Source organism: Tarenaya hassleriana, unplaced genomic scaffold, assembly GCF_000463585.1.
Source record: "Tarenaya hassleriana unplaced genomic scaffold, ASM46358v1 Cleome15, whole genome shotgun sequence".
Lineage (NCBI taxonomy): Eukaryota > Viridiplantae > Streptophyta > Magnoliopsida > Brassicales > Cleomaceae > Tarenaya > Tarenaya hassleriana.
This window is the reverse complement of record NW_010964923.1, coordinates 2,323,661-2,338,357: the sequence shown is the minus strand read 5'-3', so window position 1 is coordinate 2,338,357 and position 14,697 is coordinate 2,323,661. Positions and strand designations below refer to the sequence as shown.

Below are 14,697 nucleotides of genomic sequence, written 5' to 3'. Positions count from 1 at the left end.
GGGCCGTCGTGGAAGAGTGGTGGCTCTCCTTCAGTGTACGTCCACACTTTGAAGCGTTTCACCATCTCCTTGTGGCTCCTGTGGTTATTTCGGGGATTTGGATAATAAGAGAGGGGTAGACAGGTCAATTCGTAAGCAAAATTAGCAACATAAATACATTTTCATATCCGTATATATGTGTGTATATATATAACCAGATTTTAGTTCGAATATATGAAATCTCTGGATTGAATATGAAACTTTTCTTAGTTGAGTAATTTTTAATTTTCAAAATTTGAAAGTAAAAATATTTGATAATAATGGAGCAATGTTCCTCTTAACCTACTAATTTATGTAAATCCCAATGCATTCTAAAATTCCCACTGAGTTTATACAAAGATACATATTTTAATTTTTCAATTAAAATTAAAAATATGAATAAAAAAACAAACATCAAATTCTTGTATATGAATAAAAATATATTAATAGAAATTTGAAAAGAAAAATATTAGATACGATAATTACTAAAAAAACGTAGAGTGAACTAAAATTATTGAATGAAAATATCTCAAAATATAAAAGAAAATCAAATATAAATATAAATATAACAAAATATAAAAACTTTGAACTAGTTAGCAAAAGGTTCATATTGATGAAAGATCTTGCAATTATTTTCTCAATCATAAATAGGGAGAAATAAAATAAAATTTTGTCAATAATCTAATATTTATATAAAGTCTAGTATACGATCTTCACTTGTCTAACTTTAATCTGTTAGTATTAGTAACCGGAAAATAATCATAAAAAATATTAACACGAAAAACCTTTGTTTTTTAATATTAATATTATAAAACCATTGAATTTTTCTCTATCGTCCATTTAAAATATTTGGAAAGGGACAGATGTAAGGCGGATGCATGCATATACAGATTTATAGAAAAAGAAATTTGGACACATATACATTTATACGTTTATATGGACAAAATGTGACCAATTGATATGGAATGCCCATTTAGAAAATCGATTAGAAATAATTACATTATATTAATATTTTTTATTAATCGAAAATGACGAAGTGTTTTTTTTTAATATAATTCATACTGTATTGATAGGGAATACCCATTTTAAAAAGTGATTAGACATCATTACAATACATTAATGTTTTGATTAATTTAAAGTCACGAGATTTGTACTATGACTCATAGTATATTTGTAATAACTTTGTCCATTGATATAGAAAAATCATTTTTTAAAAAAAAGAAATGATTAGACATAATAATTGCAATATATTAATGTGTTTGATTAAATGAAAGTCACGACATTTGTTACTGTAGATGACAATATATTTATGATAAAATAAGATAGAGGCCATCAATAATTGAATATAAATTTGGATAATTACAAATTTCACGAGACGTGTGTGAAGACCGACGTTTGAAATTGAATAAAAATGGTGATAAGATCTGAACCAAGCCAATATATAAAAAACAAAAAAAAAATAATTGAAATATTTTTCAACTCTGCATGCTTGTGAAGTTATGAGATTTTCCAGGACGAGAAAAAAAAATGCTCTCTTGAGTTAGTTTATTAGCAGATAAATATTTTTAGAATTTATTATTGTTCTTCTTTTTATAAAAATATTTAAAAAATATATTTTTTTATTTTCTGATTTTAACTAATAATGTTATATTTGTTTTGAATATGCTAAAAAAAATTCATACAAGTACTTTTTTTTTTGTCTAATTTTGTCTACTTCTATGGAGAACTAAATGAATGTGAGTGATGAGATAGATAGTGAACGACATTTCTAATGTCATATCAATTGAAAAATAACATTTTTAGACAGATTAAATTAATATTTTAAAATTTTAAAAAGACATAAGTAAGCTAAGCAATTACGCAATTAAAAACAATGTTGAGCTCTACATTTTGTAAAGATTGATATAAATAGCGAAAATATTTGCGAAGTTTCTAATGTTTTTCATGGTTTTTTTATATTGTAATTATTAATAATTTTAAGATATAAAAAATAACTAATGATATTTTTTAGCATAAATTAAAAAAAATGATTTTATAACTTAACTGATAAAAGGCCACAGGATTTCTGTAGACGGAGCCTTTGGGGACAAAACTCTCTTCCGTTTCAATTGTGATGTTTTGTCCCGAAATTGCCCTCCTTATTGCTTCTCTTGCTTTGGCCAAGTCTTCTTCTATTTTCTCGGAATTATTCTTTTTCTGTTTATAAACAACAAAATTATAAAAAATTTATTACTTTATATGAATTATATGTTGTGGATATGATTCTATATTCTAAATAAAAATCTCACATATTTTCAAAATGTTGTGTATATCCTTTGCATATTAGAATGAGCTTATAACAAAGTAAATGTTTTATATAAACAATGTGGTATAATGAAATATATATTTAGATAATACATAGAACTTTTATTTGCCACAACTAGTTAAATTTTGAAAAATAACATATTTGATTATAAAAGATTAAATTCTAATTTAGAAAAAAAAAGTCAAATATGACGATACAAAATCTTTTTCACCATAATCTCTATGTAATAATATAATTCTTTAAATATTAGTTTCCACAATTATATAAGAAAAAATTGCGAATATTATATATTTGTCGCCAATGATTAAAATTGGGTATACGAATCATCAACTAAAACCCATGAAAATATATAGAATAAAATAAAATAGATCATAAGAAAAAAAAACATTTGTGTTGATATATATATATATATATATATATATGAAAACGAATATTAAACTGAAATTCCATTAAAAAAATTATAAAAAAAATCGAACTGTTGAATCCCAAAAAATAAATAGAGGCAGTAAACAAAAGCTTTCTTTTCATAGTGCTAACTCCCACAAAAACTAAAATAAACTAATTAAATAACCACTAAACCAAAAAAATTATTTAAAAAAAAAAAACGTTTCAGAACAATGATTAAACAAAATCTCACACGAAGGAAATAAGAATTTAACATACTCTGGAATCTGGCGTCATGCTCTGATTCTCATGATCAGTAGCGTTGTAACTGCCATGGGGAGTTGCAGAAGCCGACAAAGTACTTGTGTTCTTCTGTTTCAGAAACAGAACACCTTAGAAGCTCTCTCACATGGCGAATCTCAGACCAGAAAGCAAGAAATCGGAACAGACCCATGAAAGAAAGCAAACGTAGTAACAACATACTCTGTTAAAAACCCTTTGGGGATCTTCGAACTCGCTCTGGTTCTGAAGCTCGGAGATGGAGGAGTCGCCATGGGAGGCTGTCGTGTTGCTCTGTTTCTGATCAGTAGAAACAGAGTGATCTCCATGGGACGCTGCAGAGGGAGACAGAACAAAATCACTTGAGTTGCTCTGTTTCAGGAGAAACAGAGGGGAAGATGAGACGGAGACAGAGGAGAAATGGTCCCTTCGGGTTCTGTAACTGGCGAAGAAATTATGGTTTATGGCGATGAAAACAAGGGTGCAAAGAAGAAGGGAAATCGATAAGAGCGTTAACATGGAAGCAGAGCATCTTCGAGCCGCCATGGATTTGTTTCCCTTCTCTCTCTCCTCTCGCTCTCTCTATGAAGTTATTAATAATTCTCCATTAGAGGCAAAAACAAGAGAACAAAATAAACGGAAGAGAGAGAGAGAGAGAGAGAGAGAGAGAGAGAGAGAGAACAGATTCCGTGGAGTCTCTGTCACCTGTGGAAGAAGAACGCACGTTGTTTGGGCAAGTTGCTCTTTGATTCCTCCTCCATTTTTATTTTATTATATGTATTTACTGTCATATTTATTGTATGGGCACTTTTGTACGGTGTAAAAACAAAACAAAAAAAACTTGTTTGTAAATATTCGACACATTTTTTGTTTGAAAGCCACTTTCTTAGTAAAACTTCTCACAAAATATGAAAGTATTCGATTTTTTATGTCTTTTTTTTTTTGGTAATTAAAAAAAATAGAAAAACTCAAATCAAAATAAGAAATACAATAATAATATTTAAATTCTATACGAACTGAAATTTTTCAATAAAAATTTTTTGTTTATATGATTATCCTATAAAAAAAATTGAAAAAAAAAGTTCAACGAATATTTTGTTTGTACGGTAGGATGTCACGAGATACCATCGTGTCTCAATGGCTATATGAGCATTTTTTTTATATAAAAAAAATAATTGCAAATTATATGGCGTGATATTATTGTGCCATATCATCATACCTAGTAAAACATCATAATACCATTAAAAAAAATAGAATATAGAAGACGAGGGAAGAATACGACGAAAGTATCCCGGCCACGAGATGAGCCTGGCCCCGGGACAGTCGGTCACTCAAAAAAAAGAATACGACGAAGGAGACGAAAACGACCAATGCGAGAACGAGTAAAACGAGACGAGAAATCATCACACCGATAATGATTAATGCAAAGACGGGAAGCCTCTGAACTGAAGCCTCCGCTATTGAAGTTTCTTTTATTATTTTAAAATTAAGATATTTTAGATAGCAATAAAATGAGTTAACACTGTTTTAGGTGAATTATGCTTAAATATTAGAGATTATTCCATGTATGTCCATAATGATCCGCGGTGGCTACGAATGTTAAAACTGTCCTCACACATCGACGAAGATGTTTTAGCATGTTTCGTCATCACTCACACACATACCGAAACATTTTCCAATAGATTTCTTTTTTACATTACTCCAAACACTATCACGATTAATTTTAGAATTCCTTCATAATAGTCAACCGAAAAAATAGGTACACTCTGTTGCTATAAATAGTTCAACTAATTCTTTTAAGTTATTTTAGACCGTACAATTTTATATTTATACAGCTCTCGCATCTTTTTTATTTCGGTGCGTTCGATTCATTCTCGTATCTCTATGATCTAATGGTATTCGAGGAGCCAATCCGGTAATCGCTTTCAACCGAATAATCACAATGTCAAATATAATTCCTTTTTTATTTCCATTTTTTCTTTGTCATATATATGTTTGATACGGTCTCATTAGGTTAACATATCATATGTTAATTTGTTTAGTCTATATTCCGGTGAATTTATTTCCCAAAATTATGTTGTCGTTATTGAAAAAAAATATTCTAAATTTATAAAATTTGAAATGAACTCTAAATTTAAAATTTTAAATGCAATAAAATTTTTTGTTTTAAAGATTACACAAAGAAAAAAGTTTAATAATTTAAATTTTGGTTTCCAAAACAAAAAATTCAATAATTTTTGTGATATCACCGTCTACGTTGAAGGTGAGGAATGATCATCAGTGCAAAAAATACGAATAATGCATTACTCTCCAGAGATCACTAGATTAGATGAACACAGATGAGATGAATGCACGCCCTAATAAGAGAGATACAAAAATTATATAGATATAAAAACTATATAGATATGAAATTATAAAATTAAAGATAATTTTAAAAAATTAAATAAATTATTTATATCCATACGATATATCTATTTTTTCAGTTATCTATCTAAAAGGAACTCCAAAACTAATTATAACCTTGAATGTCATAGGTTTTTATTTTGTATTTTTGGTTTTAATTTTTGGTTTTTAGTTTTTAGTTTTTGGTTTTGGCCTTTTGGATTTCATAAGTTTGTAAATTTAAAAAATTATAACTTTTGATTTTTTTTATAAAGTAGATTTTCGGGTTTTTAAAAACCAAATTTTAAAATTGTGAGTTTTTTTAGTTTTTAAAATTCAAAAACTCAGAAAGTGTTTCTCCAATTCAACACCTATATTTGATTTGAAGTAGTTTTTTTAACATGAATAACCTCTTGAAATTTTTTTTAAGAAATTTATTACCGATGGCATTACAGGAAAGTCTATGTATAGATAATTTTAAGGTTTTGTAGATAGGATAACTGAAAGGTTTAGTTTATTATTATGCATGTTTTGAATATTTATACACGTGTATATAACCTAATTACAACAACTTCCCTAATTGTGGAAGATATTAAATATACACAAGATATTATGAATATCACCAATACTATACACATGGTTACAATTTCTATAGAAAATGAATATATATATATATATATATATTATATAACTTAAGAAACTAAAATACCGTAGACTAAAAGATTTTAGCCAAAAATTCTGGAACTAAACAGCGATGTTAAAAAGTGATTCGTACTTTTGCTATGGACTAGAAAAAACACATTTTTATATGAGAAACTTAACAATCCGGTAAAAAGATCATGACATCATCATATAGATACTCATCGTATATTTTCCTATAACTTTTATTAATAATACAAATACATTTTAACAAATTTTATTTAATTTTATGGTTGTAGTTATATGGTGATGTCAGTCATCCAACCATAAAAAAATTGACGTTTTGAAAAGTCAAGTGGTACATCCACGAAGACTTATCTTAAAATATATTACATAGTTCTTATTTTATCTGCTTCATCAAACTCGAGCTTTTCATTAAAAAAAAATTGAGATAAATTATTACAATTTTTGTTTCAATCCATATTCATAGTCTATTCCTAAAAAGAAAAGTTTCTAGATTTTCAAATTATATATATATATATTCTAATTCGAAAAAAATGAATAAATTTGAACCGAATTAAAATTAAATAAACCAAAAAAACAATAGCTTACTTGCAATATTTAATTGGTAATTGGAGTGTGTGTATATACGTATAATTAGAATACATGAAATAAATTTGAACGATATTAAAGCACGATATACGAAAATAAACCAATAAAAATAAGAAAATGTGGAAAAATAAGATTTAATTTACTTGTTATTGGTAAGTTGGTAAAATAAAATCTACTCTTCTAATCTCTCTGTCCCGCCAAAAAAGGAAAACAAAAAAATTCCACCACCAAACTTCTTTTTTTTTAAAAATAAAATAAAAATAAAAATAATGCGTCATGATTAATTGGCAATTTTGTTTTTTTGGAGTAGTAGACATTTTTTTTTCTTTTTAGGAAAAAAGTTGACATGCTTTTTGGTTCCACTATATAACATTACATAATTGGAATATATATTGGAAGGTGGTGGTCATTGCCACTCATGCCCTCATGGCAATCTTGTGTGGTCTTCGATCTTATCATTTATTTCGGATAATTTTAGATAACATTTTTAAAAATATTACTGTAAAAACTATTTTGTTACTAAACAACCTGGAAATTTTAATTTATAGTTCATTCTATATGTACATAGTTTAGTTATGCATATAATATACCGATTGGTTTATACCTCGACTTATGATGTGAAAGCAATTACTATATATGAATATATTTATGATGCATTTGTCAAATTTACACGATCAATAAAGTAAACTGAATATACATAATAGTTATGTTAAGAGTAAGTATTTTTAATTAAAAATTAATCTAGATCAAATGTGGATAATATTTGTTTTAATTAAATTTTGATATAATAAATATAATTTTTCAGAAAGTGTACAAATATTTGTTTTAATCATGAGCGGATACTAGCTGAATTAATAGATTTTATAAAGTAAGATTTACAGAATTGAATTAAAACATAAGAGTCCAAATAGTTCAAGTAATAAAATTGATGTTAGAGAATAAAATTGATGTTAGAGAAGTCATTAATACTCCCTCCGTTTTTTAATACATTTCGTTTTAAATCTTTTCATAATTTTTAAAAAATATATAAAAAAATCACATATATAATTTCGTTAAAACATATTCTTATTAATTAATATGAAGTTAAATATTTTTAGTTAAGAATAAAATTGGAATTTTTTTTTTAAATCACATGAAAAAATTAAAACTGCATTTATTAAGATACAAAAAATATTTTCGACAACTAATGAGGAAGTATTATTATTTTTATATAAATAAAGTTTAATAAAGAAAAATCCAACTTGTCTGCAAATAATTAAGACCGCGACTGGACGTTTTCAATGTTTGCGTTCTAGACGTTCCCGAGGAAAAATATTTAACAATTCAAATGCCCTCTATTTATTACGTCACGTATATTTAAATTTCTCATTTTTTTTTTCCGGAAAACGGGAAAAAAGATGTGTAAGATACGGTGCCAAAAGTGCGAAATCAATATTGTATGGGGCTAAAAGTGAAATATATCAGAATATGGGGCCCAATTTAAATTAGCAACGTTTTTTGCGTTCTCCGAAAAGGAAGCCTGGGAACATTAATTTGAAAATATGAATTCCAACGGTCAAAAAGTCAGAGGAGCGTCTCTCTCATCTCATTCCGTATTTTCTTCCTTTACCGTCTTTCAACTTCAGAACAAGACACAACATAGCTTCCTTCGTGGGAGATTCGATCGCGGAGACAAGAAAAGCCTGCGTGTCGGAAGTGGAAACAAGGCTTCCGGTTCTATTCTTATGAACCCCTGATTCAGGCTCTGTAGATCATATCTTCTCTTTCTTGATGCCGGAAATAGTTTTTGGACCGGACAGAATCCAACCCTGATCTGGTATCGACTTCTCTTCGCCATTTTTTACTGTTTCAGTAGAATCATTTGGTGTGGACGTTTGGGTTTGGTTTCGTATTGTATGATAAATTTTGGTAGACAGTTTGTTTTGCACATCAGTTGGTTGATGATTTGCCTCCTCTGTTTCTCTTTAGTCGTTTGTGATTCGATTGAAAACTGTCTCCATCTATTCTTATCTCTTTAGAATTCTTTTGTGACTACGATCTCTTCTTTTTGGGTCATCTCTCCGACTTTTGCCGTTCATTCTTGGGATTTTTGAAAGAATTTTATCTCTATCAGGCAATTCGATATTTTCTTTTCATCTGTTGTTCTTAATTTCTTTTCATGTAGTTCTTGATTCTTTTTTATTTTAATTGGGTATTTTCAGAATTAATAAAGGTATTATGCTTGGCGAATTAAAGAGACATTCCACTCTTTCATGAGAAACTTCAGTTTCCTGCTCTAAAGAATTCCAAGTCGCGGACTTTGATAAACCGAAGTTGCATCACAATGTCTCTCTCCTTTTGTTTCTAGCTTCTGTGCTGTTCTTTGTTTATGCTCTTCTCTAATGATAACATGTTTGGCATTTATTGGAAATGGGTTGTAGTTTAAACTGGCAGCATCAGTTCCATAACAATCCGAGGCCGAATCCTGACATCGAATCTCTATTTTTGGACCGTACTTGCAGCCTACCAAATGGCACGCGTTCTCCATCTCTTGTCGCGAATCCCGTAATGGGTACTGTTCCAAAGCCAGTAGAATTTCCCCCATTGCCTGCTCATGGTGTAAGATGTTGTTTGGAGAAGTTCCATTTAAAAGTTATATGGAATTACAAGTTTCTATGTTCCATTCTGAGCAAACGTTTTGCAGCCATTTCAGCGTACACAAGGTGCAGTTCCAACGTCTCTTGCTGGATGAAAGGCTAATCCATCTTCCGTGCCTCTCCCTTCTGCTTCCGCATGTCCTATGGGACTGGCTGTTCCGAACTGTGCAGGTACCTTTTTCTCCTATCTGCGCTGAATTTTTTCGCTGGATCAAAACACAGTCTGTTTTAAAAGCAAAAATCCGAAAGATCATGGATAAGGGTTGAAAGAAATAAAAATCGAGAAAGCATGCTTTTGTTATTTTTATTCCAAAAGGGAATTTTACTCAAATACACTAGTTGGATCAAGTCGATGCTGATGTTTTCGTTTTCGTTTTCGTTGACATCACTTGGAAATGGTCGAATTAATTTCTGCGACATACTAAAAAATTAGAATCAGTTATTAAATGTCAACTTAATCCCTTAAAAATAGGAAAAAATTGTATTTGTACGTGGTAAGTGACACATACACGTATGGAGTAAAATTGTTCGGCCCGAGTAAGCCCTAGGGTCGTATGGGCCGAAAGAGGAGGGTCGAGAAGGTTGATTGAGGAGAACGACTTATTCTGAAACAAATGTAAGAACTCTCAGAGTTTCGTGTCTTGATTTTTTGTCAGATTTTATGCAGTGTCCGATGGTTATGATGGAATGTCATTTTCGACAACGTCCAAAAGATATCTCAATATCAACATTTCCATCTTCATACCCCATGATTCATAGCCCTGCCTTGACAAGAACAATCTAAATTTCCTATATTTTCATGTCTACTCATATGCTCACAAATTTCTTATATTACTTGTCCTATACCAAGTCCATACTTTTCTAAGTACATTTTCGGAGTAAAATTAACTTCATTTGACCATGGACTGCTCGATCGAGCACAAAACTGCTCAGCCCGAGCAGCTTTCAGAGTAAAATTCTTCTCAAACTAGAGGCCAAGTTGTGACAACCCGAATACCGTAAGAGGACGGAGAGTGGTCGTCGGTGCGAGAGGCACAGATAAAGAGCGACTCCTGACGAGCTTTTGGGGTAAAGGGTACAGGGATGAATCGAATCCACCAGAATGAGAGAGATCCGAGGCTTGTGCATGTGTGAGATTACACAATCATAGATAACTTAAAGGAATTGATTAAGCTACTCATACCAACAAGATGCATCTACATTTTCGGTTAATCATCTCGAGAGAACTCCAAAGTTAAGCGTGCTCGCTTTGGAGTAGTGTTATAATGGGTGACCTCATGGGAAATACTTTCCGAGATATGTGCGAGTGAGGACAAAACACGCTAAAAGATCTCGTGTTGGTATATGGGGACAACTTTGATATTCCATAGCGGCCTCGGATTATTACAAATGGTATCAGAATCGATATTCCCCCAATACTTTTATTGCTACATCTCTTCTTCTTCTTCTTATTACGTTACAATGAAAATAACTCATATATTTATAGAAAAATTAACAAATAAAATAAAAAGGAAATATAAAAGTAAAAGAAACAAATATGATGCACAATACTTAACATAATATTGTGTTTCTTATTATTGAAAATAATATCTCAAAATCTATATTTTCCTTCAATCACATATTCATTTTTTAATTTCAATATTCCCCCTCAATATCGATTTTGAAAGAATGCAAAAATCAATCTTGAAAAGATAATGCGAGAAAAACCCATAGATATTTTTATTGTCTTTTGAAAAATCCTTAAACACCAAATTTAGTTCTTTTAGAGAGTATTACTCATTTTTAAATCACTTGGCTTCACTTAGAAGTTAGAACTTTAACTCTTTTTGTCATACCACTTTGCTTGATCTTATAGTTTTTAGATTTGACTTTTTTTTTGTCACAACATCTCGTTTGATTTTGGTTTTTTATTCCTCTTTGAACGATTTGGATATATGAACATCCAAAACTAAAAAAAAAGAGATTGAAAAAAAAAAGATATAGAATAGATCGAACCACTCTGATACCACGTAAAAATACAAAATTGCAGAAATTAAATAAGAAAGAAAAACAAATAAAAAAGAAAGGAATTATTTTTATTGTTACATCTATTCTTCTTCTTGTTAACTTACAATAAAAATAACTCACATATTTATATAAAAATTAACAAATATAAAAGTAAAAGAAACAAATATATTTAATATAATATTGTGTTCCTTATTATTGAAAATAATATCTCAAAGTCTATATTTTTCTTCAATCGCATATTCATCTTCCTATTTCAATATTTTATCCCAAGAACGTGATATTCATCTTCTTACTACAACACGTTAAATATAAGAATATAAAAAATTTGTGAGTATCTAAGTACTATAAAACCCATAAACTTTTAAAAAAGAACCAATTAAAATCTTAATTATTTATAAAACCAAAAACCATTATTTTCTAAAAAAAACATCTAGAAAATTGTCTATATTTAGCTTTAATTAAAATTATATTTAAAATTGTAATTTATAATGTTAACACCATTTTTTTTTCTATTTTTCTAATTAAATTATATTTTTTATAAACATTAAAATTAAAATGTATCATAAGAAAAATTATGACGATGGGAGATTGTTGAGAAACTTTGAAATTGGTATCACACACCAACATGAGATCTTTCGACGTGTTTTGTCTTTATTCGTACGTATATCGAGAATCCTAGTAGGTAACTTGTTAGATTGCGAACATGCTTAACTTTGGAGTTCTTTCGAATTAGTCAATCGAAAAGATAAGTGCACTTATTGGTATAAGTAGCCCAATCAATTCTTTTGAATTATGTTAGATCATATAGTTTCATATCTATATAGTCTTTGGATCTATCTCTTCCAATGTGTTTGATTCATTCTTATATCCTTCTGCTCTAGTGGTACTCGGAGAGCCACCAGAACGATTGATAACACACAATATACATGGATTTTCATATGATTCGTCTAACATATATATTTACTCGGTTTTGTATCATTTGAGACGTTTAAGTGCGTGTTTAGTTTTAATTTTTGCTTTATTCATAAATGGTTGCAAGTACAAGCGATATGAGCGAAGAAAGGGCGAAAATCCCGAAAAGGACGAGTTTCCATGGTACACCCGATCGTGTCATTTCTCAGCGACACGATCGGCTCACGACATCAGGAAGACAAGAACTGTATCAAGGCTAACCCGATCATATCATTTCTCAGCCACATGATCAGGTCAGTTCGCAAAAATCCAGACTTTGCAATAAACACCTCACACGATCGGGTCATGACAGAACCACACGATCGTGTCACTTAAATGATTTTTTGGGAATATTTCCAATTTTGCTCAGAAAAGAAGAATTAATTAGGTTTAGCCTCCAGGTCAAGGGATTCATTCAGACTTTCACAGAGAAGATCTAGAGTACAGAAAAGAGGGAGATTATCAAAAAGCAAGAGATTGAAGTAGAAGACGGAGATCGCGAAGTCGAGAAATCGACTAAGAGTTTCTTACCTATTATATTTTACGATGTTTTGCTGTATTGGTATGAACCCTGTCATTTTGATGTTTAGCGAGTAGTTCATTTGCTGTAGGTTAGAGATTTGATACGTAGGGATATTTGGTTTTTAATTTCAGACTTTGTGAATTTATTTATCCTATTCAGTTTATTGAATTGCTCTTAATGCGTTTGATCTTGTTGACCACTTGATTGAATGCACTTAGAGTTTTAATTCGCATAGAGATATAAGATTATAACCTGAAAATAATTCAATAAATAGAACAAGTATTGTATCGAGAGATGAATATTTGTCTAGGGATTATGATATCGCCCGTTTATGTATCCAGGGTTTTAGACTATTGTATCGAGAGATTAGTAGGATAAAACCTAGATAATGAGGTTAGATTCGAGAGGGTTAATCTCTACTTTAGAGCTTGAATTCCCTGAATTGGATAAATAGACCACTGAGTTTGCATCTTTTGAAAGATCATTGCATGTAAAGCAATCTCGAAGTCTGCATTGTTCATCATTCATAGTTTACAACCGTTTTTACTGTTTGCTTTGCTACGTCTTCACACCAATATTATTTCTTATGGATTTGGTCTTGGATTTGGATTTGGTTTCTTTATCTACTTGTGTCTCTGTGTTCGACCCTAGTTACTACACACAATCCGTATACTTGCGATATTTGTTGAGTCTAGGTTAATTATCACTTGATTAATATTTTTATACCTAGATTTGCGATATCAACGATCACTCTCGACCTCATCATATTTTGTGATATCACAAATAAACTAGGGTAAAATCTCATATAAACCTCGAACTTGCTAAAATGTAGAAAAAACCGTGAACTTGAAAAACTTCATTTAATATCTAGACTTGCAATTTATAACTGAAAAAAATCTCGAACATGCAAATTGGTGGTCTAATAAACCGTTGACTATTTTGACCAAATTTTCAGAAGTCTACGTATTGCCGGATTGTTAATGTCAAGACATATACATCATCGGTTTTAATTAAAAAATTGACACGTCAGCGGTTTGTTAGAAACGAAAACTGATATAACCCAGTTTATCAGTTTATTAAACTAGTCCGAAACAAAAAAAAATCCTTAATCTCGAAAAAGAGAAATCGAAAGCCTAAATGTCGAACAACAATAAGAGATTTGAAGGAAAATTGAAAAAAAAAATCCCAGACATATTCGCTGCTTCCGACATCGAGATCTTACTTTTCATCGTCCTCATCCTCCTCCGACATTGCCATCCTCCACCGTCATATATAATCACCATTACCATTTCTTCGTTGAGGAGGAAGTACCTTTTCGGCTCTACGCGTAAGTTGACCCACCGGGTCTACGCCCGAAAATCGCTTTCCCGGGATCTCTCGTCTTTCATTAGATCTAACTAAAAGGTTCAGCAAGAGCAGGAGAAGCATAACTTGTCCTTCCGGTTCATAAGCTGGGTTAGGAATGAAGGAGCTTCTTGCTGCCTGCGAGGCAGCCCTCTGCTGCCAGCCCTTGAAGCTATATTGGTCTTAGACAGATGGGGTCCAAGCGCAGGTGATCTCAGACCATCTCTTACGATATTTCTTGATTCGCTCCTTTCCCATTTTTTCCTCAAATCTAAAAGAAGGAAAAGCTTTTTATTCCTACGGTCTTGGCCTGAGAAAAGAGCACTACAAGAAAATCTTAATATAGCGACGGAATTTGCGACGGAATTTTTCCGTCGCAAAGAAATTACGACAGAATTCGACGAATTTGCGACGGAATGCAAAAAATTTTATTCTGTCGCAATTAGTCGCAAAATCCGGCGACGGAATACGACGGAAATGTTGTCGTCGCAGAACCAAACATTATTTGCGACAGAAATTTTAAAATTGCGGATTTGCGACAGAAATTTCTGTCGCAAATATTAATTTTATTTATTTTTAAATTAAAGTTATTTATTTTTGGAATTTGCGACAGATTT

The 14,697-nt window shown here is 30.6% G+C and overlaps 1 protein-coding gene and 1 long non-coding RNA gene across 3 annotated transcripts in view; one reads left to right on the top strand and one right to left on the bottom strand.

Annotated features, from left to right (window-relative positions):
• The window catches only part of LOC104808962 (xylogalacturonan beta-1,3-xylosyltransferase), a 5,234-nt gene extending 1,527 nt beyond the window's left edge, over positions 1 to 3,707 (bottom strand). Inside the window, exons 1-5 of one of the 2 annotated variants that reach the window (XM_010534821.2) lie at positions 3,692 to 3,707; positions 3,191 to 3,568; positions 2,987 to 3,079; positions 2,063 to 2,214; positions 21 to 78 (exon numbers count right to left, since the gene is read on the bottom strand). In XM_010534821.2, coding sequence (XP_010533123.1) covers positions 21 to 78; positions 2,063 to 2,214; positions 2,987 to 3,079; positions 3,191 to 3,532 — 645 coding nt within the window. In that variant the 5' untranslated portion in view covers positions 3,533 to 3,568; positions 3,692 to 3,707. Of the gene's footprint in view, positions 1 to 20; positions 79 to 2,062; positions 2,215 to 2,986; positions 3,080 to 3,190; positions 3,668 to 3,691 lie in introns of those variants that run through there. The other variant, XM_010534822.2, reaches the window with a different exon arrangement.
• Positions 3,708 to 8,181: 4,474 nt separating this feature from the next.
• Positions 8,182 to 12,914, top strand: LOC104808961. Its single transcript, XR_771067.2, has 5 exons — positions 8,182 to 8,435; positions 9,121 to 9,217; positions 9,303 to 9,426; positions 12,302 to 12,467; positions 12,615 to 12,914. It is a non-coding gene; the product is annotated as an uncharacterized LOC104808961 (long non-coding RNA).
• Positions 12,915 to 14,697: the final 1,783 nt, after the last annotated feature.